This window comes from Stenella coeruleoalba (genome assembly GCF_951394435.1).
Source record: "Stenella coeruleoalba genome assembly, chromosome: X".
In the NCBI taxonomy this organism is placed as follows: Eukaryota; Metazoa; Chordata; class Mammalia; order Artiodactyla; family Delphinidae; genus Stenella; species Stenella coeruleoalba.
In genome coordinates, this window is record NC_137152.1 from 12,011,953 (window position 1) to 12,039,702 (window position 27,750).

Here is a 27,750-nt window from a genome sequence, read left to right on the forward strand (position 1 = left end):
CCTTTCCTGTGCCTGTACAACAAAATATAACTTATTGAGAAAATGTATTCTACATTTATACGTTCCAGGGTTCACCTGGGGCCTATTTAATAATGAGTATTAGTTTATTTGTAATGCTAAATTTTGCAGTTTATAGTCTAGGTGCAAATTCATAAACGTTTTTCTGATAAGCATCTTTCTTTCCGAAGCACATACCTGGACATTAATAATCTCACATATTGTTACACGTATTGTAGCCTAGCATTAGCTAAATTAAGTTTCTTTCTATTAGGATTTCCCTGGAACCCTCCTTGCCCCTGACATTCCATGCTCCATTCCTTCCTTGGTTGCCTTTGACCATTCCTCCTCCATCTCTTGGCCTCCTTAATCACTCCATTTTGTTGGTCTCTATACACCTGTTACCCCTGGGGGGAGGGTATGTTCCTTCTCTCTCTAGCCTCACAACCTCTCTTGAGCACCAGAGCTGCACTGCCAACTCTCCCTAGACCTTTCCTCTCGCCTGCCCCCTTGGCACCTCAAACCCAATAGAATTAGTAGTAAGAGCGCCATCTTTCCCTCCCCGCCAGCTCCTGTGCCGGGTTCTGTTTCTTTGTTCAGGGGTTCATCCTCGTTCTACCATGAGGTAGAATATTCTACCATACTTCCTCACTTGAATTACTGGAATTTCATTTCAAACTCCACATGCCCAAATCTGAGCTGCTGATTTCCCACCCAAAACCTTTTCCATACACAGTCTTCCCATCTCAGTTCGTGGCAAGTCCATCCTTGCAGTTGTTTAGGCCAAGCATCTGCCAGTCATCTCTGACTGCTTTCTTTCACATCTTACGGGCTGTATCCCCAAGATACATCCAGTACCCAGCCACTTCTCACCACGTCCACTGTGACATCCTTAGTTCCAGCCCCTGGATTATCCTGAATGGGCTCCCTGCTTCTTTCTTTCATCCTGGTCAGTTTCCAGTAGGGCACTGTGAATGAGCTTTTTAAAATGTAAATCAATTCACATTCCCACCAGCAGTGCAAGAGTGTTCCCTTTTCTCCACACCCTCTCCAGCATTTATTGTTTCTAGATTTTTTGATGATACAGCCACTATGGAGAACAGTATGGAGGTTCCTTAAAAAACTGCAAATAGAACTACCATATGACCCAGCAATCCCACTACTGGGCATATACCCCGAGAAAACCATGATTCAAAAAGAGTCATGTACCAAAATGTTCATTGCAGCTCTATTTACAATAGCCCGGAGATGGAAACAACCTAAGTGTCCATCATCGGATGAATGGATAAAGAAGATGTGGCACATATATACAATGGAATATTACTCAGCCATAAAAAGAGACAAAATTGAGCTATTTGTCATGAGGTGGGTAGACCTAGAGTCTGTCATACAGAGTGAAGTAAGTCAGAAAGAGAAAGACAAATACCGTATGCTAACACATATATATGGAATTTAAGAGGGAAAAAAAATGTCATGAAGAACCTAGGGGTAAGACAGGAATAAAGACACAGCCCTACTAGAGAATGGACTTGAGGATATGGGGAGGGGGAAGGGTAAGCTGTGACAAAGCGAGAGAGAGGCATGGACATATATACACTACCAAATGTAAGGTAGATAGCTAGTGGGAAGCAGCCGCATAGCACAGGGAGATCAGCTCGGTGCTTTGTGACCACCTAGAGGGGTGGGATTGGGAGGGTGGGAGGGAGGGAGACGCAAGAGGGAAGAGATATGGGAACATATGTATATGTATAACTGATTCACTTTGTTATAAAGCAGAAACTAACACACCATTGTAAAGCCATTATACTCCAATAAAGATGTAAAAAAAAAAAAATGTAAATCAGAGTATGTCCCTCCTCTACTCCGAAAACTCCATTGTGTTCCCACTTCTCTTAGAACAGTGGTTCCCAATCAGAGGTGATTCCCCTTCTCCAAGGGACATCTGCAATGCCTGGAGACGTTTTTGGTTGTCACAAATGGAAGGAAGGTGCCACTGGTATCTAGTGGGTAGAGACCAAGGGCGCCGCTAAACAAGCTACAGTGCAAACACTAGTCCTTTACAACAGAGTTATCTGGTCAAAATGTCAACAATGCCGAAGCTGAGAAACCCTGAGTTAGAGAAAGAGCCTTTACAATGGCCTACATGTCTCCTTGATATGGCATCCACTACCTCTGGACCTCACCTCCTACCACCCTCTGCCTGGTTCACTCCACTCCTGCTGTATTTACCTCCCCCTCCCGCATACTAATAATCTGAATGATGTTTTCCACGTGATCGGCCACCTCTGTTGTTTGCGACTTTTCTTCCTCTGTCCTCCTTTTGCTCTGGGTTATTAGGTTCCTTCAAGTTACTTGGGAGCTGATCAAGACTTCAAGCTAAAGATGGTGATGATGAGTCGCCTGAGGGTCATTCTTCAAGCCTCTCCATGCAATGCACAGTGGAGAAGGTTCCAGATTCCGAGGTCCATGCTAGCAAGGCCCTGCAGCCTCTACACCTGTACTTACAAAACCCGGAACCAAGCCTGTGAGTACATGGCTGCCTGGAGAGAGCAGAAGCCTGGTTGTTCCCTAACAGTCACATGTGTTGAGTGTCTGCAGCTCTGATGTCAGTAGCATTCCAGACTGGGATTAGATGCCTTGAGAACTGAGAGTCAGAACCCATTATTTCTCTGTTTGTTCAAATATGGAAAGCCTTTTTCTCCCCTAGCTTTATTGAGATATAACTGACCTAAGTCTAAGGTATACATCATGATGATTTGATACACGTACATACTGTGAAATGATTACCCCGGTGCCGTGTGGAAAGGTGTTTTCTTCACCAATTTTAACTTGTTAAAATGATGTCATGCAGAAATAGGTCAAAGAAGTCCTAAGTTTCAAATACTTTGAACCTGTTCTTTATTGTTTTTTGTTAGCAACCGTCTTTTTACTAAAATTGATCCACGGACTGCGAATTATTTCTGTGAGTCTGAACATTCTGGAATTTGCATATTCATGTTTGCAAGCAGTTCAGTAGCTTCATACTCTGGAATATTCCGTCCCTCGTTACAAATTGCAGAAGAGGTGCTTCTAGGTGACCAGCTCGCCAGTGTGAGCTCCGCTGTGAACCCAGCAGATCAAGTGAGGCAGCAGATGGTCCTCCCTGACACCACGGCGCTACTGCCATGGGCGTGGGTCGTCCTGTGCTGTCGGGGTGGACTGCACTGCAGATGCTGCATGGCATCCCTAAGTGTCCCCTGGGGGGCCAAGTAACCCTGGTACAGAACCCCTGAGATGATCGGAGAGGATAATGTGTGTGTTAGTGGAGACATAAGTTTAATGAAATGGTTAAGCATATATGCTAAGTAGTTACATATTCTCCACCATTCACAGTGAATTCACACAGAGTTTTCCAGTGTTGGTTTGCTTCCAGATTCTAGCTTTCTCAACTTTTCCTCCTTGGGTTTACTCTCTTTGACCCTGTTTTGCACATTACAAAAGGGATTTATTAGTAATGCTAATCTAGCTAAATCTATTGCCTTGAAACTGCTTCATAAATATATTTTTACTGTAAGTTTGTTTCCTCCCATGTTGACTGTGTTCTCATTAAACTGAGCTGGTCTGAGTCATAATAAATTTCTGGTTGCTGGGTGCGGCTTCCTACCATCAGGCCCCCATCCTACACGGACTGGCTTATTCTCAACACTGGCACTTTGCGGTCTAAGGCTTAAAATGGAAAAAAGTAGTCATATTTATCTAGTTACTAAATTTTGTGTGAGTGCTTTCCTTATTTTCTTGTTTGTTTATATATACAGAAAGTATTTGTTTTTATTTACAGAAAGATGGAAGTAAATCCAATATGCTCGTGTCTTTAGGATAGTTTGCTCCTTTTAGTGCTGACAGAACCCAGAAAGTATTGGCTTAGGGAGGTAGGGGCTTCTCTTGATTAATTTCCCACATCAGATGAAATGTTCTTGTTTGTAACTTACTAGAAGAAACAGGTCACAGTCACCGTTTGATTTTGGTTTTCGAATATTACTCTGTCCCTCCTTGTTTCCCCCAGGAGAATATTTGGTCTTTGCTGCCCTGGGCCACTGCGCATGTCCTATTTGTATATCCTGGTCCCTCATCTGTGTAGTTGTAAAGACGATACTCATTGATTCTGGAAGCTCAGTACCCCAGCGGAAGGCCCAATACACTTGTGACCCAGAGTGACGCAAGACCACTGAGGGTTAGTTAATGTGGAAAGTCCTTAGCTAGCGCCTGCCACACACTGAGAACTCGGCCTTGGCAGCGACCTCTAGTACCACAGTCGTTATCATCATCACCACCTTCATCACTGTCATATGCTCAGCACCTCCCTCAGATGTCTGACCATTGTTAGGATCCGGGAGCCGAGTAGGGAGTGACTGAAGGAGGAGGCTGCGGCGAATTTAGAAACAGCATTTCACTGGGGCCTGTGCCCTGTGCTCTGCCTTCACTCCGCACCATCCCTCTTCCCGAGGAATCACTGGCATCAACTCAAACTGCTGTTGGCTGTGATCTCAAGTGGCAGACAGTAAATGTTGACAGCCCTAACCCTGCAGACTGGTGATATGATAAAATAAAGATGAAAGCCTGCATCTATTACCCACGATGAAAATAAAATCACTTTCATTTCTTGTATCATCTAGTGAAATTTAGCCTAAATTTCTGTCACATAAAAAAGATTTAGGGTTTCCGGGCGGCGGGGACGGAGGTGGGCTTGGCGGGCCGCACGGCCTCGGGGCCGGAGCTCGGGTCCCCCGCCCGCCCGAGCGCCCGCCGCAGGCCGAGCCCCGCGCCCCGCGCCTCCATCCTGGGTCGCGGTGGTCGGAGGTGCGCCCGGGTCCGCGGGACAAGCGGGCGCAGAGGTCGTTTGTGTTTGAGGGGGCGGGGCTGCGGCGAGGTTCCGGCGCCTCCGCGGAGCACCTCGGGTCTGGGGCTGGGGGCGCCCGCGGCTTGCTATGCTCTCCGCACCCTCCCGGCTCTGCAGCCTCGAGAACACGGCTAGGCAGCAGTAGTTTAATGGGGAGTTGGCCTGCTGGGAACTAGGGGCCTGCTGGGGTCTCAGTTCTTGGCTGGCCCCGGAACACGAGGTTGCCAGGCGTGTGACGGCAACAGGTAGCAGTGAGCCGCTGGTGCGGTGATGAGCAGGAAAGGAAGGACACTGGCTCTTGGCCTGTGAACCTAGGCAAGAACGACCAGCCAACACAATCCAGACCAAGGTCCGTGGGCCCAGCTCGGTCCTGTGCGGCTGGTCAGTGGAACAGACCTGCAGGTGTGGCTCTTGTCACTCTAGGACTGGCTTCGGGACAGATCCTGCTGATGAGCCCAGGGCACCGCCCTCAGCTCTCCAAGAGAGTGCGCCTGAGTGGAGCCAGGGCGGTGTGCACCACTCAGCACGGCCGCCCTGCGTGTCCAGTCTGCTGGCAAGGGCAGTGGGGAGCCGGGGGAAGTCATGGCCTTGCGAATGTCCTCTGATGAAAAAGAACCTGCAGGCTTATAGAATAACTTTTGTGTGGAACGTTGGTGTGCTGAAAAGCAGTTCTGTGTGCCTTTCCCCCTTGGTGTGGATCAGCAGTGCTGAGGCAGCAGGCGTGATGCAGAAGTGTGAGCAGAGACCGTCTAGAATCCCCAAACTCCAGGGAAACTAGAGGTGACAGCCAGCCTAGTGAAGAGGCAGGAGGCGGGGGCGGGGGCGGCAGCCCAGCAGGCGCCCCTCGTCTCAGGGCCCTAATCCTGGCTCCAGCCGGGTGGTCAGGGGAGCTGCAAGGTCTTCTGGACGAGCAGAGCCCACAGTCCTGAGCTGTTCTTCTCTGTGTTTGGGTCATCTCCCCCCATCCAAGGGGAGAAATCTAGATGAGGTTTAAGAACTAGTGCTTTAAGAATGTGGATCTCATAGTTGAAACCTCAGAACACATGTCTTCAGCACAAGGTGTTAAAGTGAACGGAAGGATTCAACGCCTTTTTGAGGAGGGTGTCTCCATGTGGGCAGAACTAGAGAATAAATGGGTCTTGAATAAAAAAAAAACAACAAAAAAAGATTTAGGCATGAGATCTTAGACCATAGGGAAATAAGTTTAATAATATTAATTTTTAATTTAATGAAATATAAAGAATGTCATCTAGAATGGAAATGGTACAGATTTGTTATTATTCTATTGATTCTTAACGTTCATGATCTCCCTAGTTTTAGAAGTAAGAGGAACATTTATTTTTAGGACAAATCTCAGTAGAATAGCACTGTATAAAATGTAGCTACTAGCCCCATGTGTGTATTTACATGTAAATATATTCAAATTGTATGGCCACCTGTGGCTACCACTTACTATATTAGAAATTTCCATCATCAGAGAAACTTCTATTTGACAGGACAAGTCTATATTATAACTTAACTGTGTTAGAAAACTGTTCTATTATTTCTCCAATTCATTTTGAAGGACACTAATAAAGCCTGGAGAACGAGAGTATTCAAAAGCTTGTTTTGCAACGTCTTCACAGAGAATTCCGTTAATCCCCAGATAATATAGGCTGGGATACCCAGACTGTGTTGTCTTCCATTAATTTTCAAATAATCTTGAGAAACAGTGGACCTATTAGCCCTGTGGAATTACAGTAACGGCCTCAGGGGTATCTGCAGCTACAGTGAACTAACAGCCCTGAACTGACCACCAGGAAATGTGGGCCTTAGTCTCCTGCACTGGTAACTGCATGTGATGCTGTGGTTACCTGGGCTCAGCATGAAAGTGCCTTTTACAACCCTGATGCTCTAACAAGGCACTCTGTGATTATCCCCAACAAAGTCACATGGAGGGTCCCTGTGTATCCCATCACTGCAATAAGCCCTAGGCCTGCTAGGATGGTGTTCAATTTGACGAGGAAATAGCCCATCTCAAGAAAAAGGACAGTACAGGGCAAGGCACTGGAGAGAAAGCTAGTGATGGTATAGAGCAATAATGTCCAAAAGATACATAATGTGAGCCACATAGACACTCCTAAATTTTCTAACAGTCACACTAAGAAAGGGATAAAGAAACAGGTGAAATTAAGTTTAGTTATATACTTTAACTCACTATATCCAAAATATTATCACTGTAACATGTAATCAATATAAAGATTATTAGTGAGGTAGTTTACAGGATTTTCTCCTAAGTCTTCAAAGCCCAGTGAGGTATCCTACAGTTTCAGCACATCTCACTGACTGACCAAGGGGAGTAGCCTGGCAAGGTTCTGGAATAGCGTGGCAAGAGCAGAGCTTGGGAAGAATGAGGAGAAATAAAATTAGATGGGCGAGATGGGTTCCTACTAGGAAAACCTCGATGCTTGGATGCAGAAGCTTGGACTTCACATAGTCTTTAACATGGGAACAACATGATGAAGGTGGTAATTTAGGAAAACTGATGGATGGCAAAACACAGTAGAGGGGAGTAAGAGAGGAGGAAAAGTGAGCAAGAGGACCTTTCCTTGAGGAAAAGTCTGTGGTACAGGGGCCTGAATGAGGCTGGTGGTCATGGGCTGGACAAAGAAGAGATAAACCTCAAAGATCCTTAAGGAGAAAACAATGTGGCGCTCAGTAGAGTAAAAGGAAATAAAGATAAAACGGGAATGACCCCTTCCCAGTAATGCTCTTTATCTTATACATTCAATCCACAAGCAGGGACTGAAAGCCAGCTCAGTTCTTCATGGGGCTTGCAGAGCCGTGAGGGTGCAGAAAACTAAGCATATATGCATATACTTATCATCATACCCATGTAATAAACGATTTGAAGGAAAAGATCAGAATGCTATGATTAATAAAAAACAAGAGGGGATCGCATAAGAGGATAGGGAGGTACGGAGGCGACACTTTTGCTGAAGACGTGACAAGCCAAGAAGAGGAGCCAGCCCTGAGCTGAATGAGGGGAGATTGATTTCTGAGAAGGAGCAGGAACTGAGGGGCTGAGACAGGAATGATCCCGAAAGACGGACACCCCCGAGGCTGGAGCTGAAGGTGGTACAAGCACAAAGTAAATCGAAGACAGGACCAGTCATGTAAACAGGAACTAAAGCTGAGCACATCCTCACTGTGGAATCTAAAGGGATTGTGTTGCTCTCAGTGTTACATTAGTGACACCTTCCTAACGACAGTGTGACGTCGTGCCCTTAAACCATGGCTGACAGAATCACTCTCTCTGTTTATTTCATTCTCCCCACATGAGAAGAAGCTGGAAACGCAGGCTCCGTTAGTCAGAACACGTAATCACCTTCCGACTTTGAGGGGAAGTCTGAGTAACCACCAAGAAATCATTTTAATCTGTATTTTGTTAAAATGCAGGAAGAGGAAGGGAGGAGAGAACAAAAATGTGAATTTATCATTAGCAAAATGAGCCCTGGGCAAAAGCTGGCTTCACGAAGGGGACAGTGACCAAGGGCTCCCTGGTGGGGGGATACTCTGGGTTCCTAAAGGAGGAGGTGGGGGGGGGAAAGAAAACCTGGAAGCTGAACTTGTGAATAGAGGGGCATACAAATTGACGGGAGCGTTATGACCATACAAGAGCAGCTGAAGGAACAGGCCCAGTTTCCTTGGGCTGGTGTTTGTGTGGGTGAGAGAGTAGACTCTAGGCCATTTCCTGAATGAAGTGGGGGACGATTTGGGTGGAAGAGGGCATCGTCTTAGGGATCTGCTCTGTATTCCCTTCTCCCCTAGTCTCCTTACGAGACCCACACGAGCTGGTTTTGAAGGGCGTGAATGCTCAAACCCTCAGCCTCAGTCTGAGCATCTCAGAGCGGACAGTGTTGTCAGGTTTCTTTGTGCCGGCGGGCAGCTTTAAGACTGAATCATGGCTGTTCTCGGGGTTTCTGGAAGTTTTAAAATATCAAATTAAAAATTAATCAGTATGGCTGATTCATTTTGTTGTGCAGTGGAGGCTAACACAACATTGTAAAGCAACCATACGCCAATAAAAATTAATAAAAAAACAATTAAAAAATTAATCAAATACAGCTTTTTATCCCAACAATAGCATTTGGATAATCAATACTCAAAGGGCATATACCCAGTAGGGCGCTACAGGGCACGGAAAAAAGGGAGGGAGGTATGGCTCCTCCCTGCAAGGAACTTGCATTCTAATCTGATACCAATATGACTATTGTACCAATTCATATGCATTTTTCATTTTAGATTTCTGAAACAGAAAGTCCTCCTTCTCTAAAGTAAGTTCTTGTTGTTCAGAAGTTATTTTACACTAAGGGAGAAAACCCAAAACGTTGGGTTCAGACCTCTCTAGAGACGAGATTACCGCATTATATGAAAAAATTGAGCGGGGGGTGGGGAAAGGGAATGCCCTGAGTTTGCCTATTGCTTTCTGCTCTAGACCAAGATTTCTCAACCTTGGCATTAATGATATTTGGGGCCACGTAATTCTTTCCTGTGAAAGCCCAGCCTATATACGTAGGATGTTTAGCTGCATCCCCAGCCTCTACCCACTAGATGTCAGTAGCACCCTCCTCCAGTTTTGACCACCGATAGAGTGTCTCCAGACATTGTCCAATGTCCCCCGGGGTCAGAATCGCTCCCTCCTTTGAGAACCACTGGTCCAGAAACTGCCTTGGAGCGCTCTGTGTCTATGCCGCTGGGGCACTTGTACCAAAAAATCGAAGGTTAAGATCCTGCTTTGGGCAGCTATCTCAGGAAGAGAACCGTCTCCTCTGTAAGAGGAAACCAGAGGCAAGCTTGTTTTTTACAAGTGGAGTGCCAGTGACCCTGCCATGCACAGGGGGGTTTGACTGGGCAGCAGCTGCCTTGTCACTTTCACCAATCCTCAGACTCATTCTCATTGGTGGGGTGAGGTGCAGAGGGTCGTTGGTAATGATTTATCTTGATTCGTATTTTGTCCAGCTTTCCTGTTGGTCTCGGTTCTGCCCATCCGTGCTGATTCTAAAGGGCAGAGAGCTGGACCACCCGAATTATACATGTGGGTTCTATCCATCATGTGTGGATAGCTCTTTCTTTGTTGTAAGAAGTTTCCTGAGATTTATCAGGGACTTGCCACAAAGACCTGGCGCTCGACTCTTTGGTAGAAAAATCACCGTCAGTGATGTCATCAGCACCCGTGTGGGACAGAGTGTGCGTGTACACCTTAATATATACAGTGTCACAGCTATTCATGTGGCAGGACTCCAGGGACCTTAGCAATGCTAACATTCTATCCAGGCTTTGCAGGATGGCTGCCTAATCCTCACAGCTGGCTCACATAAGAGCTGAACCCAGCATACACGCTTACATGGGACCATATCATCCCCCCAGTGGGATTCCAGCTAGTGTCATCTCGAGGACAGCCCCCGATGTGCTTTCTCCTAGTGCACCCTCTCTGGGAGAGCGTGGACCTGGTCCCGGGGGGTGAGCGCCAGTCGCCCATCAACGTCCGGTGGAGGGACAGTGTCTACGATCCTGGCTTAGAACTGCTCACCATCTCTTACGACCCGACCACCTGCCTCCGCGTCTGGAATAACGGGTACTTTTTCCTCGTGGAACTTGAAGACTCTGCAGATAACTCAGGTGAGAGCCAGACCTGTCTGTGGTCTCATCTGGAGTTAAAGGGACAGTTTCATGTCAGCACAGGCCACATCGCAAGGCCTCCATGGGAGCGGGGACCTCTTTTGTTAGCAGTGGCACGGGACCCACCGGACTCTTTTTTTCGTTGTGTGATACACATAACATGAAATGTACTCTCTAAGCCTTTTTTTAAGTATATGGTTCAGTAGTATTAACTACATTCACACTGTTGTGCAACTGTCACCACCATCCATCCTCAGAACTCTGTACCCATTAAATAATAACTCCTTATTTTTCCCCACCCTCCAGCCCCTGGCAATGAACATTTTCCTTTTGTTTCTATGAATTTGACTTTTGGGTGCCTCACTTAAGTGGAATTATACAGTATTTGTCTTTTTATGACTGGATGATTTCACTGAGCATAATGTTTCCGGGTTCATCCGTATTGTAACATGTGTCAGAATTTCCTTCTTTTTGAAGGCAGAATAATATTCCATTGTATGTACAGTTAATCCGTAGACAACACAGAGGTCAGGGGCACCAACCCTCCACAAAGTTGAGAATCTGAGTATACCTCATAGCCAGCCCTCCATATCTGCATTCCTCCATATTCTCGGATTCATCCAGCTGGGGATCATGTAGTACTGGAATATTTACTTTAGAAAAAAATCCACGTATTAGTGGACCCACGCAGTTCAAACCCGTGTCGTTCAAGGGTCAGCTGTATATACCACATTTTGTTTATCCCTTCATCTGTTCGTGGACACTCGAGTGGCAGCCGCCGTTTGGCTATTGTGAATAATGCTGCTGTGAACATGGGTGTACGAATATCTTTTCAAGATGCTGTTTTCAATTCTTTTGGGTATATACCCAGAAGTGGGATTGCTGGATCCTCCTTGGACTTTTTTGAGTGTATGAAAAATGTCTCTTTTCATTTTTATGCACATTTCCATCTACTAGTATAAACAGTATTTCCTGTTAATACATATATCTCTGTGTATAGATTCTATAACTGATGTAGAAGATAGGGCGTGAAGTTAAAACTTTGCTAGAAATTTATTTTCTGTGTGTGTTGAATATGTGGTAATGTTCCTCTACTTGCTGACTTTACAAATAACTTTTATATTAAATAGCAATATTTAGTCAGATTTTAAATGATAAAATTGCAATACAGTTGAGCCTTGAACAACACAGGTTTGAACTGTTTAGGTCTATTTATACATGGGTTTTTAAAAAATAACTACATACTACAGTACTACACCATCCGCTGTTGCTCGAATCTACAGATGCGGAACCGAGGATAAGGAGAGCCAACTGTAAAGTTAAATATGCTGATTTTCAACTGCGAGGTGGTTGGCACCCCTAGCCCCTGCGTTGTTCAAGGGTCAACTGTACTGGGCAAAAGGCTAGTCGGGCAAGAAAAAGGCCTTTTATATTTGTGGTTACCCAATAACATGTATGTATTTTGTCATTCATTGATTTACTTATTCATTCAACATTTACTAAGTGCCAACCATGTGTCAGACATTGCACTGAGTGCTAGGAATAACAACTCGATTCTTGACCTCCCAGAGTTCAAAGTCTAGTGACAGAAGCACACATTAAATTAAAATGATAAAGCAAGTGTGATTTGAAGAAGGGTTTCTAAAAGTGCTGTGGGACCACAGAGGAGGGTGTGATGTAGACTGCTCAGAGGAGTCTACGATGATTCCACTAAGGAGGGGACATTTGTGTTGGGTATTGAAAGATGAAAAGGAGTTTGCCAAGAGGATTAGAAGGGCATCCAGACTGAAGGAAAACCATGTGCAGAAGCAGATGTTCAGAAAGTGGTCAAAACCCAAAGTGGCCAGAATGAGAATGTGTGTTGTGGGAAGAAGCGGGAAGATTGGTGATCATTGAAGATTAAGAGGGTAGGTGGAGGGCTTCCCTGGTGGCGCAGTGGTTAAGAATCCACCTGCCATTGCAGGGGACACGGGTTCGAGCCCTGGTCCGGGAAGATCCCACGTGCCATGAAGCAACTAAGCCTGTGCACCACAACTACGGAGCCTGTGCTCTAGAGCCGGTGAGCCACAACTACTGAGCCTGTGTGCCACAACTACTGAAGCCCACGCGCCTAGAGCCTGTGCTCCTCAACAAGAGAAGCCACCGCAGTGAGAAGCCCGCGCGCCACAATGAAGAGTGGCCCCCACTCACCTCAACTTGAGAAAGCCCGCGCGCAGCAACGAAGACCCAACACAGCCAAAAATAAATAAATAAAATAAAATTTAAAAAAATATATAGTTTTTAAAAAAGAGGGTAGGTGGAAGGCAGGCTTATGAGACACTGGTTATTTTTAAACAGAGTGGCATAGCATGATATCATCTAAATAATTGGTCAATTGCTTTATTTTTTGAGATTGACCCAGGCAACCGTGCAGGACAGCTTAATGCACATGGGAGACGGTGGGAGCCTAAATGAAGGCTGTGGCAGTCGAAAGAGAGAGAGCAAGTTTTAACAAGCATTTTTAAAATAAAATCAACAGAACTGGGAGACGAGAAGGCTTCAAAGTGAGGAGAAGGCAAAGTTAACCATGACCTTGAGGTGTCTCACTTGGGAGGCTCTGGGGATGGCAATGCCAGAAAGTTCATGAATGATGGACAAGGATAATTTGTAGGGAAGCATAGGGAGCATATAAGGAAATAAAATTTCTTCTTACAACTTTTCCCCTAATTTAATTTTAAATGTTACGTTACAAATAGAAAGAAACACATTTTAAGTGGTTACCCCTCAAAAAAGAAATGTGTCTTCAACTCCTGTCCAATTCCCATAAGGAGAATCTATTTCTCTCAAGATAAGCATCTTCTCTCCTTTTGATGCAAATGGGTTTTGGATTTTAGTATCTCCTGCAAATCAAGATGGGAATGAACAAATGTTGATCCCTCACTGAAATGTTACTCACTTTACTATATAATTAAAAAAATTTTTCTCCCCAAATAAATCCCTTTATTCCAAAGTAATATTAATCCACATGGAATTAATTGCTGCTCCTGCATAAGTTTCTTCCTGTTCTTTATTTCTATCTCATTTTGCATCAGATTGTCATGTCTTTCCCAGTGGCTTTATTTTAGGTAGGGAAACATGTTTAAATAGTGTATGCTGAATAAGGCTGCTGAATTATTTTGGAGCAATCCTATATGGTCAGGCAGTACTTCTTTTAGTGGTGTTTCAACTGTACTTGGTACATCAGAATGCAATCCAATTTGAAAGCTTTGAGGATGCAGCAACTGGAGGAAGATGGTTTGGCTATGGTAGGAATATTTTTTAAACTATTTTTAAAAACCTTACCAAGTTTAAATGATGTGTTGTATTCTAGAATGAAAAGATAGAACATTAGAATATTGTTATTTACTTTAAGAATATGGGGATCAATACATTGGTAAGATAAACAATGCTTAAAATACAGGACTGTTAAGAATATATTTCAAATGGTATGAAACTGGGCTGTCCAATATGGTAGCCACAAGTCATGTGTGGCTGTTGAGCACCTGAAATGTGGCTACTGTACGTGAGGAAACGAATTTCAAATTTTGCTTCAGTTGATTGTCATTTAAATTTAGGAACTGACAATTCAGTTACTGGAAAACTTAAAAATGTTTGGGACAGCTTGGGTATGTTATCTACATTTTCAAGTGTAAAATATACAAATCAAGTATTTCTGATGAAAAGTTAGCATCCAAATTGATATGTGCTGTATGTATTAAATACACAACGTATTTTCAAGACTTAGTAACTTTTCACATTGATTATATGTTGAAATGACAATATTTTGAATATATTTGGTAAAATAAAATGTTTTCAAAATTAAGTTCACCTGTGTGTTTTTTGTTTTTTAACTTCTTCAATGGAGCTCCTAGAAGCTTTAAAATTACCTCTGTGGTTTGCATTACATTTCTGTTTTTAGGCACTGGTATAAAAGGATAAAAGCAAATAATACTAAATATCAGTTAAAATGTGAGATTTGATAAGAATGTATTTTAAATGGAGTAAAAAGATAAAGGCAAACAACTAAGGGAAATTCAGGAAAGGAACTAAACATTTAAGAGTGTGATGTGACTATACATTTGCTGAGTGCTTCATTTATCTCCCATAGAAGTCTCTGTGGTGGACCCTCATCTCCGTTTTTAGATGGAGAAAGTAAAGGTCAGTGAGGTTAAGTGCTTTCCTGCCAGGTCACTCAGCTAGCACCTGGAGAACTGGACTGGAGATCTGTGGACCATACTCTGCACAGCACCTCTGAGCTCCTGCAGGTTCCATAGGTACAGGCCTCCTGCAGGCTCCCTGCCTTAGTCCACTCTGGATGCTGAGTGTTTTAAGGATACCCAGGTTTTAGTCTAGTCAAGTATGGTAGGACACACAGACGTGGAAATGGCTATCATGAAGGAAGAATTTTATTATACTCACAAATACCTAAAAAGAGGAGACATGGCATGCCATGCATGGCCACATGGGGAAGTACCAGGGGTGGTCAGGAGGCAGAGAGGGCAGGGGAAGACATGGACAGAACCTTTGTTGTGGTTTCCATGGGAAGGAATGGGTGAGACAACATAAGCAGGCTTAGGATTGGCCACTTTGGATAATTTCAGCAGGCTCTGGGCATAGAGGCTTCCCCCAGTTGTCTGGTACGTGGCCCTGGGGTGACTAGGGCAGAGGAATAGTAGCTCAGAGTATCAAGAATCCCAAAAAGGAAGTCGTTGGGGTCTGAGCTCTGGATTGGTTGGTTTGTACATGAAAGGCATGCTCCCTGTTGTTTGTTCTCTCTAGCAATTGACTAACCTCGGGAGAGGTGATCCCTCTAGCATCAGCAAGGCCTCAGATATCAAAGCATCAAATATAGAAACTGGAAAACATAGCTATTGCACTGAAGCTCCTCAGGACTCAGGGGCCTGAACTGAAAGCTGGGCCTTACTACGCGCTGGCTTGCCCTGACAGCTTCAGCCTCCAGAGCCTCTGTGCGCCAAGCACCAGTGAGACCCAGAGGGGGAAGCTGATGGAGTAAGGGACACCTTTTCCTGCAGACTGTGGGTTCCAGCCTATCAGCAAACAGCCTGCTCATTTGTTTTGTATCTACTTTCACTCAGTGATGTTTATAACATTCTAAATTGTCAATTTAAGTGCAGTTCCAGTACTGTGGACTGTTTTTAGGTAATCACCAGGTATCTGACTTTATCTTATTTTTTAATAATATGTTTTATTTATTTATTTTCTAATTCATTTTTGGCTGAGTTGGGTCTTCGTCGCTGCGCGCAGGCTTTCTCTAGTTGCGGCGAGCGGGGGCTACTCTTCCTTGCAGTGCATGGGCTTCTCATTGCGGTGGCTTCGCTTGTTGCGGAGCACGGGCTCTAGGCGCGCAGGCTTCAGTAGTTGTGACACGTGGGCCCTAGAGCGTGTGGACTTCAATAGTTGTGGGGCATGGGCTCAGTAGTTGCATGTGGGCTCTAGGGCGCGTGGGCTTCAATAGTTGTGGCTCACGGGCTCTAGCGTGCAGGCTCAGTAGTCATGGCGCATGGGCTTAGTTGCTTCATGGCAGGTGGGATCTTCCCGGACCAGGGATCGAACCCATGTCCCCTGCATTGGCAGGCGGATTCCTAACCACTGCACCACCAGGGAAGTCCAGGTGTCTGATTTTAATTCACGTTCTATTACAATTCTAGAGTGAGATGTCAATTGTTTTTAATATTTTCTCATCTATTGTTCTTTAGCTAGGCAAATATCATAAAGAGCAACAGAAACTGGTGGATACTACGGCTTCAATTACGCATTAGGTAATTTTTCCCCCTAAATCACTTGAAATATATTTTATGTTTTAATCTCAGAGTGGAGACGCTAACATGGCACTTTGAAAGGGAAAATGTTAATTCACCTCAGTGTAATTCAGGCTCTCTTTGAAAGCTGCCCCTTAAGACAACTTGCCATTTATGATGCTTGTGTTGAGAGAGCCCCTGGCCCTGGGACACTTTGCAGAGGAGAGACATGATTCTGTTGGTGGGCACAGACGGCGGCTCTGGTTTGGCTGCCATGCCAATGAGCACTCAGAAACTCAGGAACATGAGTCCCCTCCTCTGCTCCCGACTGCTGCTCCTTCACAGTCCTGTGCAAACACTCAGGGAAGCCTTCTGGGCTCTAGCTACCCTCCCATAGGCAGGGGGCACAGAAAAGTCTGACAGAAACTTGGCTTGTCCAGCTTTACAGAACAATTACCCACATCCTTCAGGGTGGATACCTCTGTCCAGCCGTCAAGGTTAATTGTTCAATATTCAGAATCCCAGAGGGGCTGCTCTCTGCAAGTCTGTCTTCCCTCCCCTCCCTGCCTCTGTCTCCACCCTGCCCTCCCTCTCCATCTCCCTCCTTTTCCTCCTCCCTCCCCCACCCCCACTCCACCCCCATCTACTTTCCTCTCTCTCCCTCCCTGTTCCCCTCTGTCCCTCTCTCTGTCCAGTATCCTGTCTCCTCGTAATTTGCACTGCATTTTAGAAAGGTGAATTCTATTAATCTCTCTTGAAAAGGAAAAGCCTCCTTGTTTATGCACCAGCTACCACCTAATGCCTCCCAAAGAGTTCAGAGGACAGCACCTGCTACAAGCTCACTAGAACGAAGGGAGAAAATGGTTTTTGCTGTGTTCCCACTGAGGACTATCAGAAATACATGGTTAATTGCAGGAACAAAGCATGGGTATGATTCTGTCCTAAGGTGCCCAGAGGTACCTGGAGCTCATCTGGACCACTGCTGGTCCTCAGACTCCCCTAGAATCATCACCACATCATCTGATTCCTGAGTGGTTTTCAGCATAAAATGATAACTCGATGACCCCTTCTCTTGGCCAGGACATGCTTGTGGAATTTGGGTCATTCGACCCTTCCTGTCTGATGCCTACCTGCCCAGATTACTGGACCTACTCAGGGTCCCTGACTATCCCGCCACTCTCTGAGTCTGTCACTTGGATCATTAAGAAGCAGCCCATAGAGGTTGATCGTGATCAGGTACGTTCTTTCCACATTTCTATGTAAGGAAATTCTAGTCTGCCCCTTTAAAACAAGGCTGGGCTCAAACTTTGGCATCAGTTTTTAACATCTTGTAATGCTCATACATTTTTATTAAAATGCGCTAACATCTTGTGTTAATTTGGATATGAATTAGGAAATGCTTCAAATTAACTAGAGAGAAGAGGTAAAACTTAGGAAACATAAGCTTTTTACTTCCATATTTGACAATGACATATGTTTTATGCATTGTATATTTTATATATAAATACGAATCTCTGCATAAACAAGACCCTTTTAAAAGGAAGAATGAAGGCTGAAAATGGATGTGCTCAAATCCTGTAAAATCTTTAAGGGAATTTTGCTATGGAACCTCAGGATAAAAGCAGAACCCAACAATGTCTGTCCAGAAATTTTAAGTCAGTTGTTTTGACCCTGGAGTCTATTTTTTCCTTAGCAACTAAGTGGTGATTACTATGTTAATACACATATTCTATTTAATTCATAACATAACTGAACTGCAATAATATTTGCTTATGCTTGCTTTATGGGATTTTAATTAATCACAAAGCATTTTCACAAGAACAAAAGGTTCCAGAACCTTTTTTATGAAGCCAGGATAACTGACACCAACACCCACCAAAGATCAGACCAAAAAAAAAAAAAAAATGTACAGACTGGTATGTCTGAAGGATATGTTTTTTAAAAAGCTAAAAAGCTAAAATAGGGACTTCCCTGGCCGTCCAGTGGTTAAGACTCCACGCTCCCAATGCAGGGGCCATGGATTCGAGCCCTGGTTGGGGATCTAAGATCCCGAATGCTGCATGGCATGGCCAAAAAAAAAAGCTAAAATAATATTTTATAAACAGAAGCCAGCAGTACCTTAAAAGAAATATATACTTTGTGAGAACCTATTGTATAGCATAGGGAACTCTACTTAGTGCTCTGTGGTGACCTAACTGGGAAGGAAATCCAAAAAAGAGGGGATATATGTACACATATGGCTGATTCACGTTGCTGTAAAGCAGAAACTGACACAGCAGTGTAAGGCAACTATACTCCAATTAAAAAAAAAAAAAAAAGGGACTTCCCTGGTGGTCCAGTGGTAAGAATCCACACTCCTAATGCAGGGGGCCCGGGTTCAATCCCTGGTCAGGGAACTAGATTCTGCATGCATGTGTTAACTAAGAGTTCAGATGCTACAACTAAGAGTCCACATTCCGCAACTGAAAAAAATGATCCCGCATGCCACAACTAAGACCCAGCACAGCCAAAAATAAATAATAAATTAAAAAAAAAAGAAATATATATTTTGTCCAAGTAGTAGTTATTCCAGTAATGCAAGGATGGTTCAATATTACGAATGATATTAATTCATCATATCAGTGAATCTAAATATATTTTAAAAATAATCATTTCCATAGATTCTTAAGAAGCAGTAGCAAAATTCAACATTCAGTTTTTTAAAAAATTTTCAATAAAATAGGAATGTATGGAGACTTCCCTAACTTGATAAAAGAGATTGATCTCAGTTCTAAAGTATATAGTATGCTTAATACGGAAAAGAGAATTACTATGTTAAATTTTAACTGAGTTATATTTTGGAAGTAGTCAATATAATTGGACCAGAAAAGAAAAAATAAATTAGAAAAACAACAAAAAGAACTACTGCAAAGATAACTGAGTAATTAGTGGAGTACAATATTAATTTCTAGAAATCAGTACACTGGACATGTATACATCACAATCAGTTAAAAGATATAATGGAGGGCTTCCCTGGTGGCTCAGTGGTTAAGAATCCGCCTGCTAATGCAGGGGACACGGGTTCAAGCCCTGGTCCGGGAAGATCCCACATGCCGCGGAGCAACTAAGCCCGAGCGCCACAACTACTGAGCCTGCGCTCTAGAGCCTGCGAGCCACAGCTACTGAAGACCGCACACCTAGAGCCCGTGCTCCACAACAAGAGAAGCCACTGCAATGAGAAGTCTGCGCACTGCAACAAGGAGTAGCCCCCGCTCGCCGCAGCCACAGAAAGCCCACGCGCAGCAACAAAGACCCAATGCAGCCAAAAATAATAAGTAAATAAAATAAATGAATTTTTAAAAAAGATATAATGGAAGAAAGAATGCTATTTATAATGGAAAAAAATACAAAATACCTTGGAATCAGCTTAACAAGAAAACTTAAAACATTTCTAAAGGACACAAAAGACTTGAGTTGATAAAATTCATTCCATGTTATTGAATAGGAAGACATCATAGACACCTTTGATGTCAATTCTCCTTAAGTTGTTATTGGCCATGAATTGTTTATTCTTCATAAATTTGATGTAATCCCGATAAATATACCAATAGGATTTTTTAATATAAATTTATTAAAAAAATTTTTTTTTTATTTTTGGCTACATTGGGTCTTCGTTGCTGCGCGCAGGCTTTCTCTAGTTGTGGCGAGCGGTGGCTACTCCTTGTTGCAGTGCGCAGGCTTCTCATTGCAGTGGCTTCTCTTGTTGCAGAGCATGGGCTCTAGGTACGTTGGCTTCAATAGTTGTGCCACGCGGGCTCAGTAGTTGTGGCTTGTGGGCTCTAGAGCACAGGCTCAGTAGTTGTGGCACACGGGCTTAGTTGCTCCGTGGCATGTGGGATCTTCCCAGACCAGGGCTTGAACCTGTGTCCCCTGCATTGGCAGGTGGATTCTAAACCACTGCACCACCAGGGAAGCCCATACGAATAGGATTTTAAAATAGGTATGCTACTTCTAACCTCATGTGGAAAAAGAAAAGTATAAATAAAGAGCCAGGGAAAATTGTGAAAGAGAAAATGAAAGATGATTAAATCAACCAAGTTATAAAGCCTCAATAGTTAAATAGTGCTGTACTGGTACACACATAAAGAGATCAATCATAGGATGAAAACTGTAGATTCAGAAATATGTCCAAGTACATATGAGAATTTAGTTTATGATAAAGGTTGCATCTCAGCCCAGTGAAAGGGAAAGATGAGATTATTCAGTAAGAGCGATGGGGACAATCGAGCAGACATTTGGGGGTGAAAAGTTGGATTGACCATTCAAACCTTACACAAGAATATATTCCAGACATATTAAATGTTAAAAATACTGCCATAAAAGTACTAGGATAGGCATAGGAAAATCTTTTCGTACATCCAAATGGAGGAGGCTTTTCTAACCATATATCAAAACCAGAAGTCACAGAGATAGCAACTGGTAAGATAGACTACATAATTTAAAAAAAAAAATTCTGTGTCAGGCTTCCCTGGTGGCGCAGTGGTTGAGAGTCCGCCTGCCAGTGCAGGGGACACGGGTTCGTGCCCCAGTCCGGGAAGATCCCACGTGCCGTGGAGCGGCTGGGCCCGTGAGCCATGGCCGCTGAGCCTGCGCGTCCGGAGCCTGTGCTCCGCAGCGGGAGAGGCCACAGCACTGAGAGGCCCGAGTACCGCAAAAAAAAAAAAAAAAAAAAAAAAAATCTGTGTCATGAAAACCACCATAAACAAATGACAGAATACAGAGTTTGCTCATAAGCCTGGGCTTGGTGGCCTATACATTTATTCCACTACTATCCTTCATATTTAAAAATTGACATAACACTGAAAAATAAATAAATTAAATAAATAAATCAGAGGGTCAGTGGCCCATGTGAGGACTTTTCAAATGAAATTTCAACATAGAAAATTCAGTAAGAAAAAAATGTTAGCTGTCATCAATAATCCTAGTTGCCTACAATCTTACCACTAAGTGTTAATCATTGTTTGGATAAATCCTTCTGGTCTTTTACTTATACAGATACACATAAATCCTTCTGTTCTTTCATCTATATAAATATATACAATTTTTTGAACAAAATGGAATCATTCTGTACATGCCATTTTGTTGCTCTTTTCACTCGATGATGTGTGGAACATTTTATAGATAATAAACATTACCTTCAATATCATTTTTAATGGCTATATACTAGCCCATTTTATAGCTCTAATGAAATATATTATTGATACTTGGGCTATTTCTAATCTTTTGCAATTAGCCAAATAAAAATAAACCTGAACTACTCAGACACGTTCCTAATTAATGAGGGTATATGTGTGATTTGCAAGTACCGTCACTGTGTTGGGTGCTTGTCCCTGGCCTACTTGGCCTGAAGTCTTTAATCCAGACAAATCTTCCCATGCTTGCCTGCTGTGCCCTAGGCTGTCCTCTCTGTAGCTACAGTGTGCCTGATTGAGTGAGGAAAAATGCTACAAAGAGCTTTTCCAGCTGGCTTGAAGTCAAGTGTTCTATAACATGGTTGCTCAGAAAGCCAAGGGGCTACTGATTGATGCTACTGCCACACTGGAAAACAAGCCTTTGATTTGGGATCACTCCTTTTATACTGAGCTGCACTGTTCAGTACCTTAGCCACAAGACACGTGTGGGCATTTAAATTTAAGTATAAATACATTTAAATTGAAACTAAATCAAAAATTTAGTTCTTGGTCACAATGGCCACATTTCAAGTGCTCAGCAGCCAGCCATTTGTGGCCTGTGGCTGCTGTAATTAGGACCTTTCCTTCACCACGGAGAGTTCTATTGGACAGTGCTGGCAGGAGGCACCCTACTGCCTGTTAAGACCTCCACCTGCATAAGACCTCCATCGCAATGCCCAGGTGCGGTAAGCAATCAAGACTACGTTATGTTAAGGATTCAGTTAAATTTTGAAAAAACAAAACATTTTTGGCACTGTTACTATATGCATCAAGCCTTTTATTTATTATCCTGTAGCCTGGCTATTTTTGCCCATTTAAAGATGAGGTTTCTGAGAACCAAAGATGAAGTAACTTGGACTTGGCACATGGCTAATACGTGGGGGACAGGGCCTTTGATCGCCAGTCTTTGAATCCCAAGTGCCCCACTGGCTTCACCACGTCCTGCTACTCTCCTCACACAACATTTTATTCCCTGTCCAGCAGTGAAGGGATTCCTGCCCAGAAGTAAATTCTCCTTCTGTATCCAATTTTAGACAAATGTTTCAGGGTAGTAAAAATGAAAGTAATTTATTCATGAAGTAAAGCTGTTTTTCTATTGAAATTATTTATGCTTCCTGTTTCTGTTTCTAGCTTGAGCAATTTCGGACCCTGCTCTTCACTTCTGAGGGGGAGAAAGAGAAAAGAATGGTGGACAACTTCCGCCCCCTTCAGCCCCTAATGAACTGCACTGTCCGCTCATCCTTCCCTCACGACTATGTGCTGAACATACAAGCAAAACCCAAGTCGTCTACCAGCCAAGTGACCCCCTTAGACGCCATTATCTAGGTGGTATCTTGCTTAAATATATACTAGTTCTTTAAAAATTGCTAACTAGACTCTTCTAAATGCCTGCATTTAATAATTATGGATGTGCCTTTCTTGGTATGGCAGCGCTCCTTAGTCTTTGAGGGAAGCTCTTTGGTAAACAAATTCTTACTTTTATTGATAATGATGTTTATCATTAAGTACCAGCAAGAGACACAGATTTCTCTTATAGCAACCTGCTGGTAATTGTAATGTCTTTTTATGTGTGACATTTTTGAGCTGTCTTTTTACTGATATGTTTATCAATTGGTGGTTCTACAGAGTTATAAGTAGGGATGATAATCAAAATATTTAACAACTGGTAAGGCACAGACACTGAGCATCCAGAATGCAGGCTTTTCAGAAACAGCCACAGGACCCAGATTGGTACTTCTTGGCTGAACATTGGCTATGGTTTTAGGTATATTTTATTTTAAAACATGAATGAGTATTCTTTTATAAGGCCTTCTCAATGGGTATATTTGCCTCGATTTTCACTTGTCATTACTAGTACAGGACATGATTACTTACTATCAATTTATAATATAGAAAAAATATTTTGTGAGCTTCCTTGGCGGCGGAGTGGTTAAGAATCTACCTGCCAAGTCAGGGGACACGGGTTCGAGCCCTGGTCTGGGAAGATCCCACATGCTGAGGAGCAACAAAGCCCATGCGCCACAACTACTGAGCCTGCGCTCTAGAGCCCGTGAGCCACAGCTACCGAGCCCGCATGCCACAACTACTGAAGCCCGCCCGCCTAGAACCCGTGCTCCGCAACAAGAGAAGACACCGCAATAAGAAGCCCGTGCACCGCAACGAAGAGTGGCCCCCGCTTGCCACAACTAGAGAAAACCCGTGCGCAGCAACAAAGACCCAACGCAGCCAAAACTAAATAAAAATAAAATAAATTTATTTAAAAAAAAAGAAAAAATATTTTGTAATCCTAAAAACACAAGGGTTTACTTATATCTGGAAATCCTTTTGCATTTCTGAAAGTCAGATGTTTTACTTAAAGGCTTGATCATATAGAAAGCATATGCAGAATATTTTAAAGAAAAAGCTTTAAGTGCCTAGAACTTAAAATTCTTTCATGATCCATTTACAGAAATACTTTTCAAAAGGCTAGTAATATAATAGTCTATGGTTTATAATATTATTTTGAATTGTTTGTACATTGTTTCATAGAATACAATATTTTCCACAATGACAGAACTATCTTGACTTCCCTTTAAAACTATCTGAACTTTATTTCATTAGTTGAGGTTCTGTGCAAGGCAGGTGATCAACATAAATCTCCTAATTTATACAGTGGTTTAGAAGACTTTTGCAGGGACTTCCCTCGTGGCCCAGTGGGTAAGACTCCACGCTCCCAATGCAGGGCACCCGGGTTTGATCCCTGCTCAGGGAACTAGAACCCACATGCATGCCGCAACTAAGAGTTCGCGTGCCGCAACTAAGAAGCTGCATGCCACAACTAAGACCTGGTGCAGCCAAAATAAAATAAATAAATAATAAAATAAATAAACATTTAGAAGAGTTTTGCTATAATAATAGGGAAAGAAACCTGTCAAATAGGCTAAAACCTAGATAATTCTACATATTCTGAGGAATCCATGCCACTGTTGCCCTTGCTTGTAAATATGTGGAATGTTTTTAATTGCCTATGCCTGTGTTCAAATTCAATACTGCATTTACTAGTATATTTCTTTCATTAGTATGCTAGTCATCCGATCTGCAAGATAAGGTTGGATGAATATACTTAACACTACTGAACTATACACTGAAAAAGGTTAAGATGGCAAATTTTATTTTAATGTGTATTTTACCACCATTAAAAATAACTAATAAATTCAGTAGGGAAAAAAATAGGGTTGGAGTTGTATGTGTAAGTTTGGGGGCATATCTCTGCTCTCAAAAAAGGAAGGGGGTAAAGGCATTGCTTCTAGAGTTCATGCCTTCTCTGGAAAAGGGAAGCATATATGCTCTAGGAAATGAATAAAATCCTTTAAAAGATTAATATGGGGGAAAAGTTATGTTAACTTTATATATTTTTTCTGTTTTAAACCATAGTTATTTTTAAAAGGTAAACACACAAGATATGCATTTTTCAGGGCACACAGGCTTCCCTCCTAGGTCTCTTGCAAATTCTTAATGCAAAATTCAATTGCAGTGAGTCTTCCAAATTGACTCACAGAATGCCTGACTTGCCCTTCTATCTCAGAGATACAAAGGACGTATTCATAGGGTGTGTCCCTGCTGGCCACCCCTGATCAACTTACATCTGGTGTTCTGGTATAGTTATTAACAGCACCCTCTTTCACTCTCAACCATGTCCTGCTTTGCATGACAAATTCTTGGTCACCTTCTCTGCAGAGGTTATGGAAACTGCCTTGGGGATGTGGTTTCTTCCATGCATTAGTCAGATGACCCCCAAGGGGGTGATGTAAATTCCCTGGCTACTGATACACCCTCAGGGGAAACTTTTCAAGTCTTTTCTGCCTCCAAAAAGTGTTTTACTTGTGCCTTCCTAGACATGAAGGGGGAAAGTGGGCTTGAGGGCTGTCAAAGGGCTTGAGAAAGAATTCTGTACTAAAATTGCTGCTTATCTTCATTAAATAATATAATAAAACCCTTTCTTTACACTACTAATATTTGTTTAATGACTTTTTCTTCCTATTAGTTTTTTTGAGCATGTAAGGTATCTATACAATTAGCGAGACAACGTGAGATCAGAGAGTGACTGGAAAACTCATGAGGGATTTACTAGAGAGGCAGGAATGGAAAGATCCACCCGCTGCTCCTCAGCTCACTATGGAACCAGTGCACAATCTGCTGACATCAGGGCAAGCTTCTAGCCCCTTTCTCCTTTCCCAGGGCTACATGGGTTAGGGTGAGGTTGGCTATTCTAAAACCAGGCATCCACCTCAAAAAAGTTTAGGAAGATGTCTTTCCCTTGCTCACTTTGGGGACACATTCTTTTGGCACAGTATTAGCAAAACTACAGTATTGTAATCACTTTAGGTATTTTTCTGTTCACTAGAAGACTCAACTTTTGATACCTATTCTACTTAATGTTTTATTGTGTTTTTAATTCAACTTTAAGTTCTTTCATGCAAAATTTTATTGATCAAAATGGTTACAGTTCAATTAAGCAAATAAGCTCAATTTGACCATGTAATTAGTACATATTAACAATACTGGCTACTTTGCATGTAAATAGTAATGCATTCTTGTTGTTAGGAACTGAATGTTTGTATCCCCTCAAAGTTCCTGTATTGAAATGTAACCCCCAATGTGATGCTAGTAGAAGGTGGGGCCTTTGGGAGGTGACTAGGTCATGAGGTTGGAGCCCTCATGATGGGGTTAGTGCCTTTATAAAAGAGACCACCCAGAGCTCTCTCAGCCCTTCCACCATGTGAGGATACAGAGAGATGGGCATCTATGAATCAGTAAGGAAGTACTCACCAGACACTGAATCTGCCATCTGCCAGCACCTTGATCGTGGACTTCCCAGCCTCTAGAACTGTGAGAAATAAATTCCTGTTATTTATAAGCCATCCAGTCTTTGGTATATTGTTATGGCAGCCCGAACAGACTAAGACACTTGTCCCTGTGTACATTTTGATCCCTGCTTATCAAATTCAATCTACTCTTCGAAAATGGTACTTTGGTTTCAGTTCTAGGTGGGGATATCAACTCTGCCACCATTCCAGGAGTTGTGTTGCTTTGAGCTTATCACTGGACAAAAGAATCAATAAGAATATTAACTGAATGAAGAATAACTTTATTCACTAATAACTGAATAAGAATTGATTGAATAAAGAATAACTACCACTGGATAGTTCCCTGCTCCAAAGAAAACTTTTAATCAGTTGCACAAATATAGATTTGCATGCATTTTCATATTAATATGCATTTATAAGTATCTTATCTTGCTATTTTAAGTGATAACTGTAATCTAGAAAATATATAAAGCCTTTGGCATAGCAATGAGTGTCGGATAGGACTTGAGACCCCACTGTATGTCCTTGAATAAATCTGGTGATTAATACTGAAATTAATGGTAGGTGAGAAATGAAATGTTCTTTCCTGAGAATTTCTGCATTGACCTTTCAGTGAGTCCTAGTACCATTGTCCTACTAGAGCAAGAAAAAAAACAAATTAATTTAAAGAGTTCCAACCTGGCATTCAGAAAGTAGACATTTCTTGCTCTCCCTTTATGCTTGCAATAAATGAAAAATACATTTATGGATCATTCTTTGGTCACTTTATAATAACTAAGACTCATATTTAGGGACTTCCCTGGTGGTCCAGTGGTTAAGACTCCGCACTCCCACTGCAGGGGACACGGGTTTGATCCCTGGTCCGAGAAAAAAACAAAACAAAACCCTCATATTTAGTAATAGCAGTATCTATTACATCATTTATATGAGTAAAATATTTTCTTTAACTTTTTAAGAACAATCAGCTATTTTCTACTGACAAAATAAGACAAAAGTTTAGGCCTTTTCCCATAGAGAGGGGATAAACCAAAACATATATATTTGAGAATAAGTAGATGTTGTATTTCAGGCACCAAGAAAAATAGAAAATACATGTTACATTGCAGAACAAAGATAAATTTGTTCTATTTATCAGAATATCATAGTAGAATGTATCTTTGCATTACATTTTTACATACCTTATTTTATCTTATGATTTATCGAATTCAAATGATGGTAACTGTAGTTTGGAAATGGAATTGGCTTTTAGAGTAACTTCTGTAATGAAATTAACTTGAGCAATTTAAGCTTATTCATGAAAATGAACGCAGCCGTTAACTGTTGAAGATAAACCTCTAACTTCTATAAAAGGAGATTTGCATTCATTTCTAAATCATAATAGA

At 42.5% G+C, this 27,750-nt stretch overlaps 1 protein-coding gene across 1 annotated transcript; it reads left to right on the forward strand.

Annotated features, from left to right (window-relative positions):
* Positions 1-2,364: 2,364 nt before the first annotated feature.
* CA5B (carbonic anhydrase 5B) lies at positions 2,365-22,847 on the forward strand (the record flags this gene model as incomplete). Its single annotated transcript, XM_079910326.1, is given in 7 exon segments — positions 2,365-2,521; positions 10,337-10,534; positions 13,729-13,793; positions 13,795-13,836; positions 16,270-16,329; positions 17,392-17,547; positions 22,653-22,847. Coding segments are annotated over 7 exon segments (858 nt in total). The 5' UTR covers positions 2,365-2,379.
* Between the last annotated feature and the right edge of the window lie 4,903 nt (positions 22,848-27,750).